Here is a 23,331-nt window from a genome sequence, read left to right on the forward strand (position 1 = left end):
AATCCTTCCAGTAGCACCTTAGAGACCAACTAAGTTTGTTATTTCCTGCCAACCTAGCAGTTCGAAAGCACGTCAAAGTGCAAGTAGATAAATAGGTACCGCTCCAGTGGGAAGGTAAACAGAGTTTCTGTGCAATGCTCTGGTTTGCCAGAAGCGGCTTAGTCATGACCCGGAAGCTGTATGCCGGCTCCCTCGGCCAATAAAGCGAGATGAGCGACGCAACCACAGTCGGTCACGACTGGACCTAATGGTCAGGGGTCCCTTTACCTTTAGTTTGTTATTAGTATGAGCTTTTGTGTGCATGCACACTTCTTCAGATTCCTGAAGTTGTTGAGCTTTCTTGGGGAGATCACAGCCCATTTAAAAGGATGGGCATGACTAATATGGGTTCATTAATTTCAGTTCATTAATTTCTAATCTTGAGTAGAAGAGAGTTGCAAAAAAAACGAACATCACAGGGGGGCAGGCTTCTGCTGGGGAGGGGCAGAACCTCAGTTAATTTAGTACTGTACTTTCAATGCTTTTCAATAATTTTTGTGGATGGGAGGGGGGGCAGCTACGCCCATACGCCCTGTGCATGTTTATCAGGGAGTAAGAGCCCGTTGGGTTCAAGGGGCTCTTACTCCCAAGATACTCCCTGCATCTGACTGCGGCCTTAGTGAGATAAGAAACACATGCATGCAGTGAGGTGTCAGGAGTTTTGCGTGTTACTTTTTACCCGATGCTTTGGACGAAGAATAATGAATAATTGCAAAAGCAACGATATTATTCTGGTGGTCCCGTCGCGGCTGTTGCAGCTGAGAAGCGACTACCGGCTCCCGACCACCCGCCGCCTCGCACCGACCAATTTCCCCAAGGGTTGCAAGCCGAGCCCCACCCGCCTCCGCCCACCTCCCCAACAAAGTTAAATCCGAGCTCCCCCACATTACGGCCGTGGGGAGCAAAAGCAGTATTTGCTCGCGGCCCCTTTAAGGCAGGAGGCAGCCGGAAGTGCTGGCGGCCGAGTCGTGGAGACTCCTGCGCATGCTCGCTCCTTCCTTCTACTCCCCCTCCCCCCCCCCCACTGCTTAACAGCCCCGGACTCGGCCGCTCGGAGACGGTAAGGGGGGGAGGGAGCAGAGGGCGACGTTGCTGCCGCCACCGCCGCGCTACGGGAGCCGGGAGGGACCAGGACGGGACGCAGAGTGCGTAGGGACGAGGGAGGGGGGCTGCGCCTAGAGTTGCGCACGGCCACCGCCGCCGTACGTGCCGCCGCCGGGAGAGCGGACGTCGCCGCGCCACTGCGGGAGGAGGGGAGGGGGGAAGGAGGGAGGGAGGGGGGAAGGAGGAGGAGGCTGCTGGCGCGTCGTCCGCTGGCCTGGAGCGAGAGGGAGGTGGTGGTAGTGGGCGTGGCCGCGGAGAAGCCACACCTCTCCTCCGGGGATCCCCGCCCACTTTCTTTCCCCATCTTGAGGGCCTGTGAGGGGGCTTCGAGGGCAGGGAAAATGGGCGCGGAGCGGAAGCCGCGCTTTAGGGTTTCCCTCAGGCACTTTTGGGGCAGGGGTTTTTAAAATAGTAGTAATAATAATGACGACGACGACGACAATACTGAGCTGAGATGCTCTGGTCAGAGGCGAAGTGACCAATGGTGGGGAAAGGATTACTTCAGCTGCTGAAATTGCCACCTTTTTCTTAAAAAATAAAATTTTAAAAATTGCTTTCCTGAACTGGACAGCAGTGCCTTTTAGCAGAGTCAAGATATTATTGATATAGCTGCACATTTGTTTGTTTATTTATTTTGAGAGAGAAGCTTCATGTCATGAGGCTCTTAATAAAGAAATAATGTGTCCCTCAAGAAACTGAAACCCTCTAAAAAGGTGAGGAATGCCAGACATGGATGGAATTAAGCATTTAAGTAAAAACATTATAAAGCCCCTCAAAGTTAATAGAATAAAGTTCTGGAAAAGCCTTCTAGCACTGGGTTTATTATTTATTTATTTATTTATTTCAGTTATAGCAAGGAGCAGCATAAAACAACTGTCCTTCCAAGTACATAATGGAAATACCTCTGCAAATGCATAAACAATATATGAAACTTGCTCCCACAGAATGTGGTGGCGGCCCCTAACTTAACTTCAAAACATGGTGCTTGGGTAGTTTGTGTTCAAGAGGAAATTATGGGTTCAAACAGCATCGTTGGACAAGTATCCCCTTGCTTTAGGTCCTATTCCTTAAATAGTTTTGATGTAATAAGATCTGTGGGGTGGGTATGTAGGCAAGAAATGGCTTTCATTTGTAAAAGATAAATAATGATTAAAGGGTAGTTGTGATTCCTGGATTAGATATCAATTAAAACCATAAAATGTGCAATTTATTTTTTTTGTCAATGACGTAGCGATGCCAATGGGTACAAAATTATGCCTCCGATGACCCCGATGTAGACTGCAGTTCTGGTGAATGTGCAGTTTATCTCAAAAATATATGCCAGCTGGAATCCCAATCCTTTAAAAGCCTGTTTCCTGGTACCTAGAGTGTTTGTCTCATCATTTCATTATGGCTTCAATTTCTGGGCTATATGATTATGGGAAATTGGTGGTGGAAGAAAGCAGGGGTTTTTTCACCTGAAGAATAGAGGATTGTGAAAGAGCAAACATTACCTGTTAACTGCTTGAAGGAGATGGGAAGGATAAAGGCAGAAATATGATTTCATGGACTATCTCAACATTGAAAGCACACCCTTTACCCATAATAATAAGCAGCTAGGCATTCTGAATTGTCAAACATAGTATAGTCAATGCCTATGACCCTACTTATCATTATTAATTCTAATCAACCCGAAACTGTAGCTGTGGTCTGTTGTATACTTACCTGGATGTAAACACTATTCAGTAGGACTTCTGAGTCTAGGAAGGCTGCAAGTACTGTGATCACTTCAAATCAGTGGACTTTTCTTTTCAGTAAATATGCATAGTACAGTACCTTTAATAATTTGTTTACTGAACTTGGTTGTCAACAATTAACTTCCAGATCTACTCCTTCATCCCTGTATCTAGCAGACAAAAGGGCCTAATTTGTGGACTTCATTTCTACAAGATGGGATGACCATCACTAGCTCAGATCACTTTAAAATTCATTGAGGATGGGTTTATCAACAGCTATGAGGCATGATGGCTATATGCAACTTTCGGCTCAATGGTACTATGTCTCCAAGTTAAAATAGGGAAGCCCAACAGTAGATGCCTGCTGGCTCATATCCTGTTTGTGGACTTCCCAGAGGTATCTGACGTAGAAATAAGATAACCGACCAAATGGACAGTTTGTCAGACCCCCTGATGGCTATTCCTATGATCATAACGCAAAAAAAGCAAAAAAAGAAATTTTGCTTTCTGTGTCTTACCAAGCCAAATGAATAATGGAACAGATACTCTTCTTTCAATAAGAGCCACATAGTAAATTTTCTTAATAGGGAGGAACCATAGCTCAGTGTTAGAACTTTGAAAGTAGAAGGTCCCAGGTTTGGGGCCCTGTCACTTGGTTGAAAATAGCTGGTAGCTGGTGAGGTGGGATGGGGAAGGACCCTCTAGCTGAATAACCACTGCCAGTCAGAGTAAACACTGTTGAGTTAGATGGACAGCTTTTTAAGAATATATATACACTGTACTTTTAAAGCACATTCAAAACCCATTTTCTGCCTTAAAGAATTTTGGGCACTGTAGTTTGTTAAGGGTTGCAGGGAATTTGTTCCTTTGAGGATTAAACTACAGTGGCCATAATTATTTGATGGGGGAAATGTGCTTTGAATGTGATATCAGTGTATATGGTATGTACTCTGCCTGTGATAATAAACCAAGCTACACAACTCTTTATAGTTATCAGGGACGGTCCCTATTTTTTGTTACTGGTCTCTGTAAAAAATACTGTGTTTGCGTTTTGTTGATGCCTTCTTAAAATAATGCTCCTAGTGTTGTCTTCTTCAGGGTCTTTAGAACTGTGTGGGGCAATCCTATAAGTGTCTACTCAGAAATAAGTCCCACCCATTTCTGTGAAACTTCCTCTAAAGTGCATGAAAACTAAGGCAACATGTTGAACAAAGTCTGCCATTTCACACATGACAGGCGCTGAAGTACATTTTGCATTGTAATGTTAATATTGTCAGACAACTGCAGTTTTGTAATATGAACCATTGGGGGGGAGCCATGTTGGTTTTTAAATGGATGGAGGGTATTGATTGAAAATGAAGTTAATGGGCGTATAGTTTTTAGCAACATGGAATGGTGGTGGTGGGCTCCTCCTGCCCAGACAGCCTGCATCTCCTGTCTTCCCTAGCCTGACTCGTGATCACTATAGCAGTAGCCTTCTAACATTTCAAACCTGGTACCTACCTACCTACCTTTCAGCCAAACATGCATTTTAGGGAGCAAGCATTTTTTTATTTTGACTATTTAGCTGTACTGTAGCAGAGTTGCTGTGTAGCCTGTGACCTGGTAGTGGTCCTGACCTACTAGTTGAAGACCAATGCAGCAGTATTATTAACATTATTGTTTTAATATTTATTGCTCATTTTTCAGTTTAAGGTTCCAGGGCAGGTTACAGCACAACACAAGTAATGCAACTTAAAACCAAATAAAAATCACAGATGTACACAAAAATCAAACATTTTGGGGCTTCAATTTTGGACACTGATGTTCGCTTCGGCTGAACCCTTTCATGTGATTCAGAGAGGGGACAGAGAGAAAGCACAGGCATATATAATCTCTTGAATCTTGAACTGCTAAATGGAGTGTCTGTGTGTTCCCTATGCTCTAGTTGCCCCATAATATAATTTTGAATTGTGAGAGGAATCGTAGGAGTGTTACTTTCTGTCTTTACGGCACGTGGTATGGCTCACAGCTTGCTAGGACTGTTGCTTAATTAAATAAATCTGATAGAGAAATCCTATGCATGTGTAGTGAGTCTTAGACTCACTTAGAAGTGAGTCATGTTGAGTTTAAAGGACTTTACTCCAAAAAATTGTATGTAGGATTGCAACCCTTAATCAATGAACTGTTTGAATAAATTTGCTAGTTCTGCAGCAAGATAAAAATTCGGTCCTTCCAGAAGAGGATAGGACTCCTGCATCTTTTATAGTTGTCTTGCAAGATATACCTGCTGAAATTCATTCTACACAGCAGGCAAAAGTGCAGGCGCCCTGTCATCGTTTGCATCTGACCATATTGCACCAGTTTGAGAGAAAGGGGCATGTCTCTGAATAAGGTGATGAATGTTCTCTGCAGTTTTTAGATGTGCTAGTATTAGAAAATATAAATAAAATAAAAAGAAAACAACTTTGGGCAAGCCTTGGCACTTTTCCCTTCCTAGGACTTTAGTGACCTAAAGACTGAGCAACTCAAATGTGATTTTTATGAGCTGTTGCTACAAGTGGTAGTGCATGTGGTCACTTATGACATGTTAAGGTTGTGCTAGAAAAAAATCTCTTTCATTATTTGGCCAGAGATTATAACTTGTTTGTCCTTGCAAAAAAAAAAAAAAACAAAAACCCAAAGCCACCTTCTTATTTTTTGCTACAGCACACTTGTCTTCCATTCTCTTGGACTTCATGTGGGCAAATGGCAAATGCTGAAGTAAGCATCCCTGTAGGGGATGTTGTCGTTGTGCCAACTGAAGGAAATGAAGGGGAAAACCCAGAAGATACCAAAACTCAGGTGATATTACAACTGCAGCCAGTGCCACAAGGGTAAGTTGGCAAGTCATCAGCTAGGTGTGTTTCTGTGATTCTGTGTAAAATTCAGTCTTGGGTGCAGCATTTAGAATTGTTGAGATGTAAGTCCACAGGGTAGACCTAAAGGAAGGCAGTTGTGTGCAAGAGGGAATTTCAACTAAAGTTTCTAGATCTCATGCCTCCAAAATAGTTCTGAAAATGCGAGGGCAATACCAGTATGTTGTAGGGATGCAATTTTGAGCTTTCATTTCACAGCTGGAAAGGGGACATGTATTTGCAGCCCCCCCCCCCAGTCTATGATTTAGGGTCTGAGGTTGGGAAGAGGAAGTTAGTTTATAAACTAATTCCATTTTACTTGACTCGCCGAGAAAGGCCTCGGGTGGTGATCTCAGCATTTGAGCAGGCTGATTATGGAGGCAAGTTTTCCTTCACATTCTCTGGTTTAAAGCTATGCAAAGCTCTAAAATCATTTCTGTGCTTTACATAATGCGCTTACCAGTGGGTACTTTCACAGCAGGGTTTATCAAGAGAGCTCTGAGACCAGTACGGCTGTAGTGGCCGTGGAAACGCACACCATACACAAGCTTGAAGAAGGCATTGGTAAGTTTCCTCTGTGGCGATATGATCCATTGACACCATTTCAACAGAGTTGTCATGGAGCATAATTTGCGGCTTTTGTGTACCAAGGTTCTCCTACTCCCATGGTTGGGTGGATATGAAGGTAGGGCCCCAAGTGTAGTAATAAGAGTGCTATGTTGTCCAAAACCAGTTCAAGCAAGGTCTTATAGAAGCCATGATGGTTAATGTAGGCAGAGACTCCATTCAGATGTAATGATAAGTCATGGTTATCCATGATCATGCCATCCCTTTCCCCTTTGCATGTAAGGTGAGAAGAGTAGCCTTTACTTCTAGTTAGCATCAAACCATAGCTCAATGTTTTCTTTGAGTGCAGCACACTCCGGTTTGTGTGACCATAGCTTGGTGCATTTGGTTAAGTGAGCCAAACACTTGCCTCTCCCTTTAAGGAAGGGGCTGTAGCTCAGTGGTAGGGCACGTACTTTGTGTGCAGAAGGTCTCGGGTTCAATCTGTACATCTCCAGGTAAAAGGATATCTGGCAAGCAAGCTGGGGGAAATGTCTGCTTGAGATCTTGGAGTGTCGTTGCTGCTCACTGATGAAGCAGTAGTCTGACTTGATACAAGGCAACAGCATATATTTATATAAATGGCATGTGCTTTCCAGAGGAATGGTCTCTTATTTTCCCTTGCTTCTACCAACAGACCCCAGCACCATCGAAACAAATGAAGAAATTGAGATTGCCTACCCCATCACCTGTGGAGAGAGCAAAGCCATTCTGCTCTGGAAGAAATTTGTTTGCCCAGGAATCAATGTCAAATGTGTCAAGGTAACAGCACAGTAAAGCTGTCCTTGCCAGCTCCCCACCCCCACCCCGTTCTCTGTTGCTTGTTTTTTGACATAACTGTTCTCATTTATTATTTTCTAGTTTCACTGGAATTTCCATAGGAGGATTATTTGAAGTACATGCAGGCCCCACTTTCCAAATGCTCATTATACAGAATTATCTGAATATAAGGAATTAGTACCCAAACTGCACTATACACACTGCAGATTCAGATATCCAAATAGCTGGACCTATGTGTAGTACTGTAAGCAAATAAGCAGCCTTAAGCATGCTTTAATTTTTTGTGTGTTTTGCTGGTCTGCGACAGCTGTTTCAACAGAAACCATGAGGAAGGGGAGGGGGAGAGATTGGATAAATAAGAAAGCATTTTGTTTCCTTCCTTGTTTGCCTTTTGGAAGGTTTTACAGTTTTTCCCCCATAGCTTGGGGGTCAAAATTCTGTGGTTGGGAACACGTTAGAAATTTCCCCATTGGAACAAATGAAGACCGCCAACTCGTTATGTGGACACCCACATAACGTACTGTGTTTGGATAGTGGGATGTGTGTGTGTGCACATTTCCTAGTGTTAGCACTATCAGTTCAGGAGGCAGAATCTTGCTTGTAGGCTTTCTGGAGGCCACTATAGAGAAAGGATGCTGGACTAGGTGGACTTCTAATCTGACTCAGCAGGATTCTTCTTATGGAAATCCCACCTGGGGCACATGTAAGGGGTTTGGGAGGTTTGAACCATCTTATTAATTAGCCTCTGTTTTGCCTCCAACCCGTTTACGCTGGGCAGTTGGTTTCAGCCAGTAATTGTATGCCCCAACTTATAGGGAACTGGCAGGGGCCATCTTGTAGCAGTGTTGGGAAAAGAGAATATGGAATCCTGAAGGTGCTCCATTGGTCACCGCTATCCATACATTTTGTGATAAAGCCTTGAAAGACAAATGTGAAAAGTCTGGCATGTAAGTCTGATGGAGGTAATAGTAAAAGGGGCCCAGTTTCTAACCCAACATTAGAGGAAGCACATCACACCAACTAGTCAGTGGTGGGAAGTAGATTAAGGTGTGTGAATAGCTGAGCTGGCCCACTTAGCACGCCTGCCATGTCTGCTGATTCTCTGGTACGCCACAGGACTGACCAATGGGAACCAGAACACTCTGTCCAATTAACCCAGCGATGGACCCAGTTGTGATTCCAGTGAGACTTGAAATTGCTTCAATTTGCTGATTCTTTTTCCCCGTTTCCTGTAAGCCAGCCCTGCAGCTTATCAGGGCAGTAGCATAATTGGATCCTGAAGCAAGATTGGATCCTGAAGCAATGGCAGGAGGTGCCTCTGGAAATGACTAGGAAATGAGACCTCACAACTTCTCTATAACCGCACACTTGAGGCAGAATAGGAATGCAGGGTATCTTACCCTCAGTCTTGAATTAGGAGATGCCGTATTTTGACGCGAGTGTTGGGGCTCACAAGTGAGTTGTGCCCTGGCCTAAGGCAATTCATAGTAGTGTCATTGCCACTGTCTTTGTTTCTTGTTGCCTGGGATGTTTTGCTTTGTTTCTGAAGGCAAATAAAAACAGGTGATCAGGTGCAAAGAATGACAGCACAAGAGCCCTGTGGGACTAGACCTAAGCCCTGTCTAGCTCAGCATCCTGCTTTCTGCAATGGGCAGCCAGATGCTTCTGGGAAGGCCACAAGCGAAATGCGAGGGCATGATCCCTCCCCACTCTCCTACTCTTGTTTCCCAGCAATTGGCATTCAAAGCATTTCCCTCTGATCCTGATTAAGCCTGGTGAACCTGTAATAGCAGTGTTGGAGTTGAGATTTTTGCAGATGCTGTTTGTCATGTAGGATGAAGAAAGCAGTGTTAAAGATACAGTATCCCTCCTGTTCTCCCTTGTATCTGATCATTGCAGAGAGAAGAGCAGAAAGATGGCCTTGCATCATTTAATATTACATTAGTGTAAGAGAGGGTACCGAGAGAGAAGAATAAAGTACTTTTTTTCATGCAATGCAAGTTAAACTGTGGAACTCGCAGGAGGTAGTGATGGCCACCAGCTTGGATGGCTTTGAAAAATGATTGTACAAATTCATGGAGGACCAGGCTATGAATGGCTACTCGCCATGATGGCTATGCTCTGCCTCCACAATCAGAGGCAGTATGCTTCCGAATACCAGTTGTTGGGGAGAGTGCTAGTGTGCTCAGGTCCTGCTTGTGGGTTTCCCACAGGCATCAGATTGGCCACCGTGAGAGTAGGATGCTGGACTAGATGGGCCACTGGCCTGAGATAGGATACTGGGATAAAGGAAGCCCTGTTGGCCCTTTCTCTCTCTAGATGCGAAACCTAAGTTTACTAGTTCCTGGTGTGATTTGATAAATGTCCACCTGTGATTGATGGTGGCTGATGTGCTGACTTGGAGATGGCTTATGAGACAGAGTGCCTCCCATTTACCCTCTTCTTTCTCTTCGTTAGTTTAATGACCAGCTTATCAGCCCAAAGCATTTTGTTCATCTGGCTGGCAAATCTACCCTGAAGGACTGGAAGAGAGCCATTCGCCTGGGAGGAATCATGCTGAGGTAATGGCCTTCTGCCACTGTAGCAGCCTTCCACCAAAAGCATAATTTTCTGTGCAGTATTCCTCCCGCCCCAATTTAAGTTCCCATCTTTCATTTGTTGGTTAAAAGTGGTGCTGTGGGTTTGGCATGGTGCACTTTGAGATAACAAATGTTTAAGATAGGATTGAATCCTTTTGGCAATTGCATGTTCCGCCAAAGAACGTCAGAAGAGTGTCCTAGGGCAGAAATATGAACAATAAAAACGGAGGGAGTGGCCAATAAATAGCACTTCTTTTTACAGCCTGGACATGCAGTCCCTATCAATGTCAAATGAGCATTTCCTCTGACCATGATACCCTGGACATGATGTCTACTGAGATTCCAAATACCTTGGCCTCAGTAATGGAGCAAAGAGCAATCGCTCCATGGTAGCTCCCACACACTAGACTAAATCTGGGGTTGATAACAATGTCTGGATCAGGATATCAAGGGTACTGTTGCTGCCAAGTCCTTCCTACCGACAGCTGACTTGACGGCAGTGTCCCCTGCCACAAAAGGGGGGTGTTCATGGAGTTGCCATTCTTTCTCACCAATGCCAGTGGTAATTCTGGGTTGGCTCGCTTTGGTGATGAGTCAGAAAGTAGCTGAGTCCCAGAAACAGTCCTTCCTGGACTAAATGTGTATGTGGAGCAGATAACCATATTAGAGCTTTACCTTTACCTTTTTATTAGAGCTTTTGCTATGGGGTTGTCCCCACAAAATCTGAATTCTTCAACTTTTATAGATCACAGTCATATACCCTGAAAGGTGGGATAAATATCTATTTGAGAAATAAATACATAAATCTTGCAAATTTGTGATTTGTTTAGTCTGTTTCTTGCAGTTATAAAAGAGGGCAAAGAGCTATGATGGGCACAGAAAGGCCTGCTCAGCTTCCTGATTGGCTTTTGAGATTTTGCCCAATGTTGCCCATAAACTTTTCTAACCTTTCTTTGCTAATTAATTAATTGCATGTATATACCACCTTTCCTTCAAGGACCGCAAGGTACTGTACTTGTTTCTCCACCTCCTCTTATCTGTACAACAACCCTGTGACGTAGGTTAAGCTGAGACAGTGACTCGCCCAAGGTCACCCATGACTGAGTGGGGATTTGAACCCTGGTCTCTCAGGTCCTAGTCCGACACTCTAACCAATGCACCACATTGGTGAAAATTACACCGGGTAAAATTGACAAGAAAGAAGCATGCTGAGCAATACCAGGTTCTGGCATTGTTCTGTGTGATTGCAAAAGTGCCCACTGCCACACGGCCCTGAGTGCCTCAAAAAATGCATCATGCCAAAATTCTTCCATCTTTTTGGCTTGAGGACTTCAGGCAAGAATCCAAACAGAAGGTTCATTTCCCACGGTCTCTTCTTTTTTTCCATTCTCCTTGCAGAAAGATGATGGATTCTGGGCAAATTGACTTCTACCAGCATGACAAGGTTTGCACAAACACCTGTCGCAGCACCAAGTTTGACCTCCTGATCAGCAGTGCCAGGGCACCGGTGCCAGGGCAGCAAAGCCTGGTACAGACTCCCACCTCCGCTGACGGTAGGGAACAGGTGAACAGGAGTAGAATTCATTCCTGCCATGGGGCACTGCAGTCTACCATTTCCCATCATCCTGTTTTCTCTTAATGAGCTAACGTTAAAACAGTTTTCTTCCTATTCCCTTTCCCCATGAGATTTACTTTGCCTGGAAGGGAACCCAGTGACAGAACAGTAACGTGGGAATGGGGCGAAAGCAGTAGACCTTCTGAATTTCCTATTCTTGGGGAAATCATAATGATTTATCTGTTGAGGACCTTACCCCCCCCCCCCCGCCTCCTCTACCCACTGCTGGATCTCTCTGTTTTTAATGAATTCTGAACTGTTTTTCTCTTTCTTTGAGAAACACTTGACAAATAAAGGGGAATTTCCATGGTTCCAGGAAACAATTTTTAAGTGTATAGACAACTGAGAACCACCTTCTCAGTGTGCTGAATCCTCCCCCTTAATTTTGGTTCTTAAAAATGTGCAGAATGGTGTATTTTACAGCTAAACCATTCAGGCTTTCTTCTGGCAGATTAATACTCTCTGGAGCCTTACCACTGTTGATGCTACAGGTGGCAACAATTGTAGCTTCAAAAAGAAAGGAAGAAAAAAGGGGTTGTTGTTTTTTAGAGTGCCACATACAGTACATGGCATGAGTTCCTTTGTAATACAGATTCTAAGAAAGGGGTTTTTTCATTTAATTTGCATTCCTTATTTCATACGAACAAGATTATGATATTTCGCCAACCTTTTACTCAACTTTTAGTCATGTTAGTGAGAGAAACTTTTCCATTTCCTCTTTTTTCCTTTTTTTTCTTGCTGCAGTTAGAAGATTCGCTTCAAAGTCTTTATCTGTGGGTGGAACTGAAGCTTTTAAAAAATGCATTAAATCAATCTGATCCTGATTCAATCCACAGCTGGTACATTTTATGCACAGTACCTGGGTTTATTCATTTTGCATCAAAAAAAAATTTTTAAAAAATGTTTTCACCAACGTAGCCCAAATGCTGTGTCAGTACAAGCTAATTTTTTTAAATAAATCATGCAAATTTGCTTGTAATTCCATATATTTGCTTAATTTACTTTGCTTCTCCTAGTTGTAAAAAGGAGCAAAATGCCAAGCAGAGCAGTGAAGCCCTACCCCTGACCACTGGACATCCTGTTTGGATTACCTGCTGGCTTCTGAAATGTCACCGAATGTTGCCCACACACTTACAAGTGCATCGATATGGACTAGAATTTTGCAAGAAAGAAAGAAAGAAAGATTAGATTCTCAGCATGCAGAACAATTTGCCCGATACTAAATCATGCCATTGTGTTGTGCAGTTGCAAAATGGCACATTACTCATGCCCCTGAGTGTATACCAAAAATGTGAATTGTCTTTCACTTCCACCAAATGTGTAAAATAAAATAAGAATAAGAATAATCAGCTGTCCTGTGATTACATTTCAAATATTTAGCTTGTTTTGCCTATGTGGAGTCAAATACCTTGGTTCCTTTTGAAATGTATTTATTTCATTTTGACTTGTAGCTCATCTCATCTCAAAGGCTTGGGATGGGTAAGAAACAGTATGTTAATCATAAAGCCCCAATTGCCAACCTTTAAACCCATGTCTCTCAAATCCAAACATTACCATAAAACTGTGCCCAAGCCACTTAATATAAGCCTGTAGGCATTATACACACACACACAAATATTTGATTATTTTTCTTATCATAATCCTCCATTGCTTGATGAGCACATAAAAGTTATTTATGCATTTACTGAATTTGTGTACTATCCCTCATCTGTGGACGGTTCACAACGTAAAAATACAAGATAAAAACAAAATACGTAATAAAAACAAGAACAAAACCAAAACAAACCCATAACATCCCACTCCAGCTGTACCTGAGACTCTACTATTTGTTGAAATTCCCTCTGTTCCCATAGATTTACTTTTTCCTTTACACTTTTTGTTAATTCAGTGCCTTGCTCATTGATGGCGGTGCAACTGAGATCTTGATCCTATTGCATTTTGGGACGTTAGAGCACATCACGGTCCCTTTCTTCCATGAATGGTTGACCATGGCCTGGGCCAAGTGAGCCTTGCCTTCTGTCATCTTTGTCTCATCTCAAGGCCAGAGAAAGATGGTGCCTTCTTCCAGTTGGAAAAGGGAAACACATGTAAAATCACACATGCATAGGTCACCTCCCGGACTGTATGTGAAATATTGGCTTGAGCAACTCAGGCCTGTACATGACGGACTCTACGCATGTAGGTCACATGAAAAAATTATGCCCATGCATAAGAACATCCAAAGAGCCCTCAGGCGGGGAGGTGTGCTCACTGAGCATGGGAATATGATCTGGCTTCCCTCATTACACTGTTGCTTCTGGATAAATTTGTCTCCCCCCCTTAACCAGCCCATTATGGCTTCCACATGGAATCTCCCCCCAATTGTTTACCCAGAGTGGACATAGTTTAAAAGACAATTACACCCGCTCAGTATCTGCATGGCTGATGCTTGGAATATACAACATGGGTTTTGTGGTTTTGTCAGCTGCTGTCGTTATTGATCTTTAAACTGGCCCTTGGTTTTTTTACTTTGCTTAGTTCAATCCATGTATTACGAATCAGGGTGGCCGTGTGTGTGTGTGTGTGTGTGTGTGTGTGTGTGTGTGTGTAGGGGGAAGAAGCTACAGTGACAGCCTGGGCAGTGAAGCATCTTCAATTGTATCCTCCCTTCTGCAGGAAGCATCACTCAAATTACAGTGTCTGAGGAGAGTGTGGAGGAAGGGATTGAATGGAACCGTGCTCTGACAGCAGCAGTCACCATGGCAACTGAGGAGGGAATCAAGAAGGACCCAGAGGAGATTTCAGGTATGTCTCTGCTGTTTGCCTGAATGGCTTAGCAGCCCACATACCTGGCTCCCCCTCCCCATCTTCAGGCAGCAAAATGCTGCAAAGAGCTATGTTTGTAATTTTATTTATTTAAAACATATCTCACCTTTTCTCCAGAGAAATCAAGGTGACTAACAACAAATTTTATAAAACCGTAAATTATCAAATTCAAAACCTCTTTTTTACAACTGAACACTAAAACACAAAGTTGATATTAGTGATTTTTTTTTTGCAAGGGGGCAGGACATTTCACCCATGTTTTAAAAATCGAATTTGCGTGTAAAACTCCACACTTCACTTCAAAACCCATGGGGCTCCCCCCCCCCCCATATTCAACATTTGAATTTCCAAAATTCTGATTTGAATATTGAGTTGTTAAGTGAGTTTTTCACAGGTGGGGTTTGATGGATAGGATGGTGAGCCGTGTAAGATCATTTTATGGTTAACATGGAGAGGGGGTTTTTTTGGAAGGGAGGAAGTGGGGTTAGCAGAGAGCTGACCTGAAGATCATTCTCATGGCCGTAGATCAGGGATGGAGAACCCACAGCCCTCCAGATGGTCCTGGATTCCAGCCCCAGCCAATGTGGCCAGTGGCCAAGCATGATGGGAATTGTAGTCCAGGAACATCTGGAAGGCCAAAGATTCCCCAACCCTGTTGTAGATGGTGACGTATCAATTGGACACTATTTCAATTATTGGCTGGTTCATACAGGCATGCACATTGCTCAGCAGTGCCTCCTTGCTTGATGGCTTGTACCTAAATGTGTGAACTGCCTGAAGTACTGAGTTTGAAAAATCTGCCCCCCTCCCCTTTCGGAAACTGAGGCGCCATATGCTAATTGGTTCTAAAATTTGGAAAGCTCTGCTTTCGATCTTGGTGACTGTTTAATTGTGCAAATCATCAATTGTTTTTTCAGTCCTCACTGGCTCCTCCTTCCTAACAGCTAGTATTCAGCGGCATACTGGCTCTGCAACTAGAGGCGCCATTGACAGTCTTATCCTCCATGAATTTCTTTAATCCAGGCTGGAGGTCCAAAACAACAGGCTGGCGAAGGCTGATCTAATCCTTCCAAGTCCAGCACAGTCCATGTGTAATGCCCTGTGATTTGGTATTTTTAAAAATATCCAACGCCTCCACCACAGGGATGGCTTCGGTTGTCTTATTTAGAACATACTGTTCAAGCAACAAAAAGAACCCAGATTTGCATATATTGCTTTACTTGAAATATATGCTGCTTTTCAACCTGACAGTGTGTCCAAGATGGGTGAGAATGAAAGAAAACGGACACGCAGCAAGATGAACAGATTTTGGGAGGCTGGTGAAGACACGTGGGAGGAATGCAGATATAAAATGCCCACTTCCAAGTGCTCAGATATTAATGGTGCTACTTTAGCTGCTACAATTGCTGTTCTTTAAAGGCTTTGCAATGATTTGGGGGCAGGGTGTGATGGGATGTAAAACAAACTTCTAGAAGTCATGAAATGTAGCTTTTATAGCGATATGGAATTCCCTAGTACTGCTCTCTATATTCAGAGTTGAATCTGATTATTATTTTTTGCAAGGTGAGTGCCCTGATGGCTAGTTTTACAGCACAGTTCTATGCAAGCCTATTCATGACTAAGCCCCATTAAATTTAGCAGCACGTGCTTCCATGGAAATGTGTGCAGCTTTGCAGCCTTAGAAGCCAGTTTCCAGAGATGCCTCCTTCTATACAGTGTTTTGCTGGTCTTGGCATGATTGCCAGTATAGCTTTGCAGTCTAATTGCCAACTGATCCTTCCTTCCAAATCTTTCTCTTCCCTTGTGCCAGAGGACACACTGATGTTCTGGAAAGGAATCGCTGATGTGGGGTTAATGGAAGAAGTTGTCTGCAACATTCAGAAGGAGATAGAAGAGGTGCTGAGAGGTGTTCAGGAGAGGCTTGCCCAGTCACCCTTCCAGGTTACCGGTGGGTAGGAGGTCAGCAGTCTCCATGTCAATATGAAATGACTACCAGTGGGATAGACTTTCATGCTCTTTTTATCTTTGTGACGTGTAGCTGTGCACTGTATTTAATAAGTCATTTTATAATCCTCCCTTCAGTAACAGGACTCCCAGGGCAGTGTATGGTTTGAAACTTAAGAATTTTCTAAAATAAATAAAAGTAGCCCCCCAAATGAGTTTTATTCACTCACAGTACATTCATTCTAGTCACACCCATTCATTTCAGTAGGTCTGTTCTGAGTATGATTAACATTCCGTACAACCCTTGAAAATTGCAGAAGCCACAGCAAAACTCACTAAAATCTAGAATGGCTGTAAAACAATACTAATGTTGCGATCCCATAAACCCCCCTAGTGGGGAACTGAATGGGGCTTAGTTCTCGGCAGACATGCATAGTATTGTGTTGTTACCAGCCATAAAACATATTGGAATGGCCAAGCAAATAAAAGTAAATATAGTCTTCACCTTATGCCCCAAACACATCAACATCAATGTCAAGCGAGCTTGTCTGGGAAGTGCCATGACCAGGTATTGACTACTTGGGGTGGGGAAAATAATTACTTTAGAATATTTATATTCTTCTTTTGAACAAAAAAAGTTATCTCAAGTGGTTTCCATAGTAAAACAGGGCAACAAGCAAACACATTCTGTTTCCTAAATCATTTCCCCCCTAAAGCTACTAGAATACTCTATGCAGTTCATAAGAGTCTTGTAGGCGGAATCGGGAAGGTGGGCATAAGCAGCTCTTGGCTTTCAGACCTCTTGGTGAAGGCCATTGGAGGTTTGGGGGTCAGTGATGTAAAAGTCCTCTCTCTGTCCTTCTAGTTGCTGTGTGTAATGGGAATTGGGGTTGCTTGTGCGTAAACTGCAAACTCCTCCAAGCTGGTTGTATAGCTAAACCTTTCCCTGGTTTGACAGCCCTTACAACGCGACTGTCTAAGTCACTGGCAGAATCCGTCAGTGGGCGTTTCCTAAACTTCTTCCAACATAAAAATTCCTTGACTCCAAGTCTCCTCCTAGATTCTCTGCGTGGAAGCTTTCTGTGCAGCGTGGGCGTGCCAAGCGGAGGTCCTGTGCTCTCTCCGCTGATTTCACTGGAAGAGTCTCGGAGCCTCCCCTCCGCAGTACTCTCAGCCTCCCCTTTCTCCCTGGTGTCCCCTGGATTTCCTTCCCCAGCGGAAGCTCTCTCTCTCTCCTTGCTAGTTCCCTCCCCTGCATCATTGGAGAGTCTTACCTCTCCTCTTGCCTCTGATGGCAGTTCCCTGACACTGTGGTTGCCTTTTCAGGGCTACATTAGCCATAAGGGGAAAGTCTCCAGTACAATACAGTAATCGGTTGGCTTGATGGATTATTGTGATTTATCCTACTCTTCCATAAGGGAGCTCAGGGTGGCATACATGTTTCTCCTGCTTCTGTTTTATCCTTGCAAAGAGCTAGGTTAGACACACAGAAAGAGAACGCGCATGCTATATGTAACTGATTTCTTTGTCGCTAACACACAGCATGCGAACCAGCATGCATAAAAATGTAACATGGGGATTTGCTTTGAGATGCCTGGGTTTTGCTTTGTTTATTATTATTTTAATTAAAACGATTTCTTTCCCCAGTGAAACTTCCACAGCAGTTTACATAATACCAATAAAGTCAATTCAACCAGTCCCTGCCCATGGGTATACATAACACAAAAGGAAAAAGAGATAAGGAGGGAAGAAAAAACAAGCTCTAATTCAGTAATAGTTCTTACATTGACCAAATGAAATAGAACAGGAGCTTTTCCATGCCAACTGATCGTTATAAGGGTACTGTGCAGGATTTTCTTTTATAGGTTGCAGTTCTAAACTAGGGAACACAGTGGGAGTTACTTCTGAGTAAACCTATACAGTGGTACCTTGGTTCTCAAACTCAATCCGCTCTGGAAGTCTGTTCGACTTCGAAAATGTTTGGCTGATTGATTGGCCCCAGAAACAATGCCGAGAGCCAAAACAGACGTTCGGCTTCCGAAAAATGTTCGCAAACCAGAACACTTACTTCCGGGTTTGCGGCGTTTGAGAGCCGAATTGTTTGTCAACTAAGCCATTCGGGAACCAAGGTTCCACTGTATCAGATTGTGCTGTAAATGGGCCAGATGTGGATGGGATGCATGGATGGCTGAAATAGCTCTCGCTTGCATTTGCACAAGCATGCCACTGACTTGCAGTCACTGGGAAACAACAGTGGGAAATATGATTGCCCTCGTATCCCTTCTGTGGGCTTCCCATAGTCATCTGGTTGGCTACTGTGGAAAACAAATTGCTAGAGTAGATAGGCCTTTAGTTGATTCAGCAGGACTCTTCTGATGTTCTTAAGGAGATGCTGTGACGTCCCAAAACAACAGTTTTCCATGTGTGGTTCTTGAGAGAGGAACTGTCAAGAGGAAATTTTCATGGCTTTTGATTTTGATTTCCTTCTGATGTAAATCTTGACCCATTGTACTGTATTAATTTATTAATATTCAAAATGAAGATGATGTAAACTACCTCTGTACTTCATTCAAGATCACTTGTGTTAGCTACAGAAGCATTAGGTAATGCAATACTGGCGAAGAGGTTCAAGCTGTTTGTGATGAGGTGCTCTCTCTCTTTCTTTCTGGATGTTGGATTCCGTTTAGAAAACCAGACAATAACCCATGGAAGTTTTTCTGTAGATGCTGCTGTCCTAAATAATGTTGCTCACACTTTTGGCCTGATGGACACTGTCAAGAGAGTGCTGGACAACAGGAAGAGTCAAACGGATCAGGGAGAAGAACAGATTCTTTATACTCTGGCAGGTATGTTAATGACTGGGAGCACGTTTCTTGGAATGCTCTAAATCTATCATCTCACTGTGCAATAAATGTGCTTTTGTTGTTCATTTCGCCTCACAGCCTAGTCAACTTTTCTCAAGACTGCCCTTCTTCTGCTAAAGTATTTGGATTCCCGGATTCCGTTGCTGCCGCCAATGTTCTCCAATGCCTGTATCATTTTGTAAACTTGGTTTTTTTTCCTTTTCAAATATTCTGTGAGGACAGTGTGCTTCCCTGCTATACAATTTTGGCCCAGGAGTGCTATTTTTAGCCTTGTCATTTTTTTAAAAAAACAACAACTTGCATTTGCAAGACAGCCCTCTCCTTTCTTCTTGAAGCAATGCCCCAGTAGTCGTTGTAGTGGTAGAAGTAGCCCCCACTACAGTAAGGTATGGAGCAAGGCTCTAGCCTTTTACAGGAAGAGCCGTATCTTAGTGGTAGAACACATGCTCTGCATGCAAAAAAAATTTCCAAGTTCAATCTTTGGCAGCTTCGGTAAATGCTCAGGTAGCAGGTGTTGGGAAAGTCACAATGGACAATACTGAGTCAAATGAACCAATGGTCCGACTTTGTATAGGGCAGTTCCGTAGGTCCAGAAGGACCCAGGATTTAGGCTTCCTACAGTAGGAGGTCCTGGCAGTGAATTGGCTCAAAATAGTCAACATCTTTTGCCATTCTGAGTCACTGCTTTTCTTACTATATTTCCAACAATCATTTTTTAAAAAATGCAAAAAGCAGTCATGGGAGATGCTGAGCAGGGTCTGGATTGTGGGGAGTTTTTAAACATTTTCCCTTTTATGGTTACTATCTATCTATCTATCATCTATCATCTATCTATCTATCTATCTATCTATCTATCATCTATCTATCATCTATCTATCTATCTATCTATCTATCTATCTATCTATCTATCTATCTATCTATCTATCTATCATCTATCTAATCTATCTAATCTATCTATCTATCTATCTATCATCTATCTATCTATCTATCTATCTATCTATCTATCTATCTATCTATCTATCTATCATCTATCTATCTATCTATCTATCTATCTATCTATCTATATCTATCATCTATCTATCTTACCTGCTCTTTGCATTTGGAAGAAAGTTCCCTTTGATGCCAATGGTGGCTTCCCTTGCTATTTAAATAGAAGTTAGAGGACTTTTGTTGTTACTGTGACTCCCTTTCCTTGGTCCCTAAAGTCCTGACACAGTAACACCCACACACAGAGAGGATAATATGGGTAGAGTGTTTCCAGCTATCCTACCCCTTGCCTTCAGAAGTTTACAAGCCTGTTCTAGGAGAGAGATTGTGAGCAACATCATAGGAGGAGCTTTTCTCAGACCAAGCTCACTTATTATTTTGGCTTTTGGATGTTGTTAAAATACTTTTGCTATATTTACAATGCTAAAATGTTGGTGGGGGGTTGTATGTTGTTATATCATGTTGTTGTATCATGTTATTAAAATATTGTTCCTGTGTGGTTTGATTTTGAAATGCATTCCTGTTTTCTTTGTCATGAGCTAATTTGGGCATGGTTTCTTTCCTTCTTTTTTTTTGTAGAAAAGCAACATACACAATTGCAAACAAAAGAGTACTGGCATTCTTAAAATGTGCATTTTAATTGCATTCATACCTAGATTTTCCATAAGTTAAAGCACCGTTTCTCTACCTAATACCAATGATTATGTTTTGGCATGTGTGCATATGTGTGTTCCACTTCCTTTGATAACTATTGTGTACAGAGACTTTTTAAATTTAAGATTATTGGTAGGGTTAGTATTAGCTGTGTATGGATTTCCATTTCTTGCCAGAAGGTATGAATTGCATACCAATGCTCTGGATTTCTGTACACAAGTATGATAGCCTCTTCCCACAGTTTCCTAATGTTTGAGGACACTTTTGATGGTTTAAATACATGCTGTAGGCTTGAATATTTAACACTTGATGCATCTTTCATTCTAATAGCTTGTTGCCTGCCTTACATAGCGTTGCTCTGGGGAGGTTAGTATTTAGGGAGATAGATTCTTGGCTGTCATTTCCCCCCTCCCACCCCCTTCCCATTTTTGTTCCCTGAAAGAATTGGATTTGTCTGCAGAGACAATCTGTTCCGCCCACCTTTCCATCCTTTTGATGGGGAGCAGCAGAAGTGGCTGAAAACTCTTTCCCTGCCAAGAAGCTGCTTTGCTACTCTTGCGAAAATAATCTGTTTTTTCTCACTCCCCCCCCCCCTTTTGGCGCTTTGAGGAGCCCCTGTATTCTTGGCAGCTTCTCAAAGGTTTCTCCCGCTTGACTGTGTAACTTAATTTTTCCTTGCAGACCTGGACCGCCAGCTGGAGGAGCAGAAGAAGTTTGCCAGGGATCAGAAGCTCAAGTCCCAGACTGTTCAGAACGTGGTCCTCATGCCCGTCAGCACTCCCAAGCCGCCTAAGAGGCCCCGGCTGCAGCGTCCAGCCTCGGCCACAGTCCTGAGCCCTTCCGCCCCCATCCAGCAGCCTCAGTTCACAGTGATTTCGCCCATCACCATTGCACCCATGGGGCAACAGTTCTCTGTGAGCAACATTCCAATGGCAACCATCAGCCAGGGCTCCAGCCCAGTGACTGTCCATACTTTGCCGTCAGGCTCACAGTTGTTCCGCTACGCCACCATGGTCTCTTCCTCCAAGACCAGCTCCTCCGACACGGTGACCCTTCACCCGTCTTCCAGCTTGGCCCTGCTGAGTTCAGCGGCCATGCAGGACAGCAGCACCCTTGCCAATGTGGCCACCGTGGTGAATCCTGTGGAACTGGTGGCCATGGAGTCTGGCCTGACCTCTACCCTCCAGGCTGTCGAGGGCACTTCAGACGAGGGACAGACCATCATAGAAATAGACCCAGCACCTGATCCGGAAGCCGAGTCGGAGGAATCCGGGGCTAAAGCTGTGATTCTGGGAACAGAACTGAGGACTGAGGAGAAGGTGGTGGCTGAGGTTGATGAGCACCAACATCAGGTCCACAACGTAGAGATTGTGGTCTTGGAGGACTAGCCAAGAAGCCAGATTGTAATGTTGCTTTGGGGTTCATCGATTGTTTATTTGTTTTGCCTCCCTTTTTTCTTTTTCTTTTTTACAGCCTTTCAGGTAAGTTCCCATAGGATATTAAAGGAAAACAAAGATTTTCACATGGGAGAGAGCAGCGTCCATTTTTACTGAAGGGGGAAGGGAAAGGAAACTTATTATCCTGCCTAATCCTAAGCACTCCCACAGAAGGGAAACAAGCCCCTGCTGTTACCGAGATCGCACAGCGTGTGATTACAGCCCATAGACCCAGTTTTGAAAAAGACACTTTGTCTACACCTTGTTTACACTTCAGTTGTTTTGTCTTAGAAATTAATGAAGCCGGGTACCCGAAATGTATCTGACTAATGGATGAGAGTGATTGTGGGGAAGTGGGATCCTTACTTATTCCTCAGCTCTCGACCACCGTAAGAAATTACATTCTGTGTTACCTTATCAACTGTGCTAGACTTTTGATTTTTGCAGAGAGGGGGAGAAAAAGAAATTGCAACCCCCCCCCACCTCATCCCGATTTGAGAGACCACAGTCCCCCTCACTCAAATGCTGACTTTTTTGTTTAATTGTCTTCTGCAGCAGCTCACACCCTTGAACTGTTTTTGTGGCTCCTAGAACTGGATTCTCAGCTCTCCCTTTTCAAACCCTCCCTAGTGGTTTTTATTTTCAATAGGTGCAGTTACGAGACTTTCAAGAATTGCTTAAACCTTGCACGCACACGCACACATACACACAAATCAGACATAGCTCCCAAGCACCACCTGCCCTTTTGAGTATTGGATTGTCGTCCTGGATGTATCAAATGTGGGTTGTGCTGTTGCTGTGGGCTCAGCAGGCCAAGTATACCTGCTGCTTACTCTGCATGCTGGGAACCATACCAAGCTTACTAGATAAATATATATATATATACGTGTGTGTGTGTGTGTGTGTGTGTGTGTGTGTGTGTGTGTATATGCATGTTTGGTGTTCCTAACACTTTGAGAAATAGGTCAACAGAATTCTAGCCTGGCACATCACTTCAGCAATGTGACTGCCTGGTCTCTCTCTCTCTCTCCCCCCCCCCTCTCTCTCTCTCTCTCTCTCTCTCTCTCTCTCTCTCTCCCCCTCTCCCTCTCCCTCCCTCTCTCTTGTTTCCTTAAGGAAAGGGGAAGGAGTGAAAAGGGATTTTTTTTCTCCTTCCCACTTGGTTCATTTCTCAAAAATTGGAAAAATGAGAAGACTTTGGGGGAATCTGTTCGACAGAAATTTCTAAAGCCGGCAGTAAGAATACAATACTTTGGGGCATGGGTGGAGTGCCATTTGTTTTTTTGTTTGTTCATTTTTTGCATTAAAAATTAAAACAGAAAACAAA

General features: G+C 43.5%; 1 protein-coding gene across 6 annotated transcripts; it reads left to right on the plus strand.

Moving 5' to 3' along the window:
- Positions 1-990: 990 nt before the first annotated feature.
- On the plus strand, positions 991-23,331 carry GMEB1 (glucocorticoid modulatory element binding protein 1). 6 transcript variants are annotated; one of them, XM_081201964.1, is made up of 11 exons: positions 1,071-1,099; positions 1,783-1,856; positions 5,547-5,713; positions 6,213-6,298; positions 6,978-7,102; positions 9,578-9,681; positions 11,098-11,252; positions 13,970-14,098; positions 15,930-16,067; positions 18,751-18,909; positions 21,250-23,331. In XM_081201964.1, exons 3-11 carry the CDS (start codon positions 5,586-5,588, stop codon positions 21,954-21,956), a joined length of 1,731 nt encoding a protein of 576 aa, XP_081058090.1. In that variant the 5' UTR covers positions 1,071-1,099; positions 1,783-1,856; positions 5,547-5,585; the 3' UTR covers positions 21,957-23,331. The 6 variants fall into 6 exon arrangements, with proteins under 6 accessions (XP_081058092.1, XP_081058093.1, XP_081058094.1 ...); XM_081201966.1 differs by lacking the exon at positions 1,783-1,856 and having other exon boundaries at positions 991-1,099; XM_081201967.1 differs by lacking the exon at positions 1,783-1,856 and having other exon boundaries at positions 991-1,099; positions 18,787-18,909.

This window comes from Podarcis bocagei (assembly GCF_964188305.1).
Source record: "Podarcis bocagei genome assembly, chromosome: 7".
Classification (NCBI taxonomy): Eukaryota; Metazoa; Chordata; class Lepidosauria; order Squamata; family Lacertidae; genus Podarcis; species Podarcis bocagei.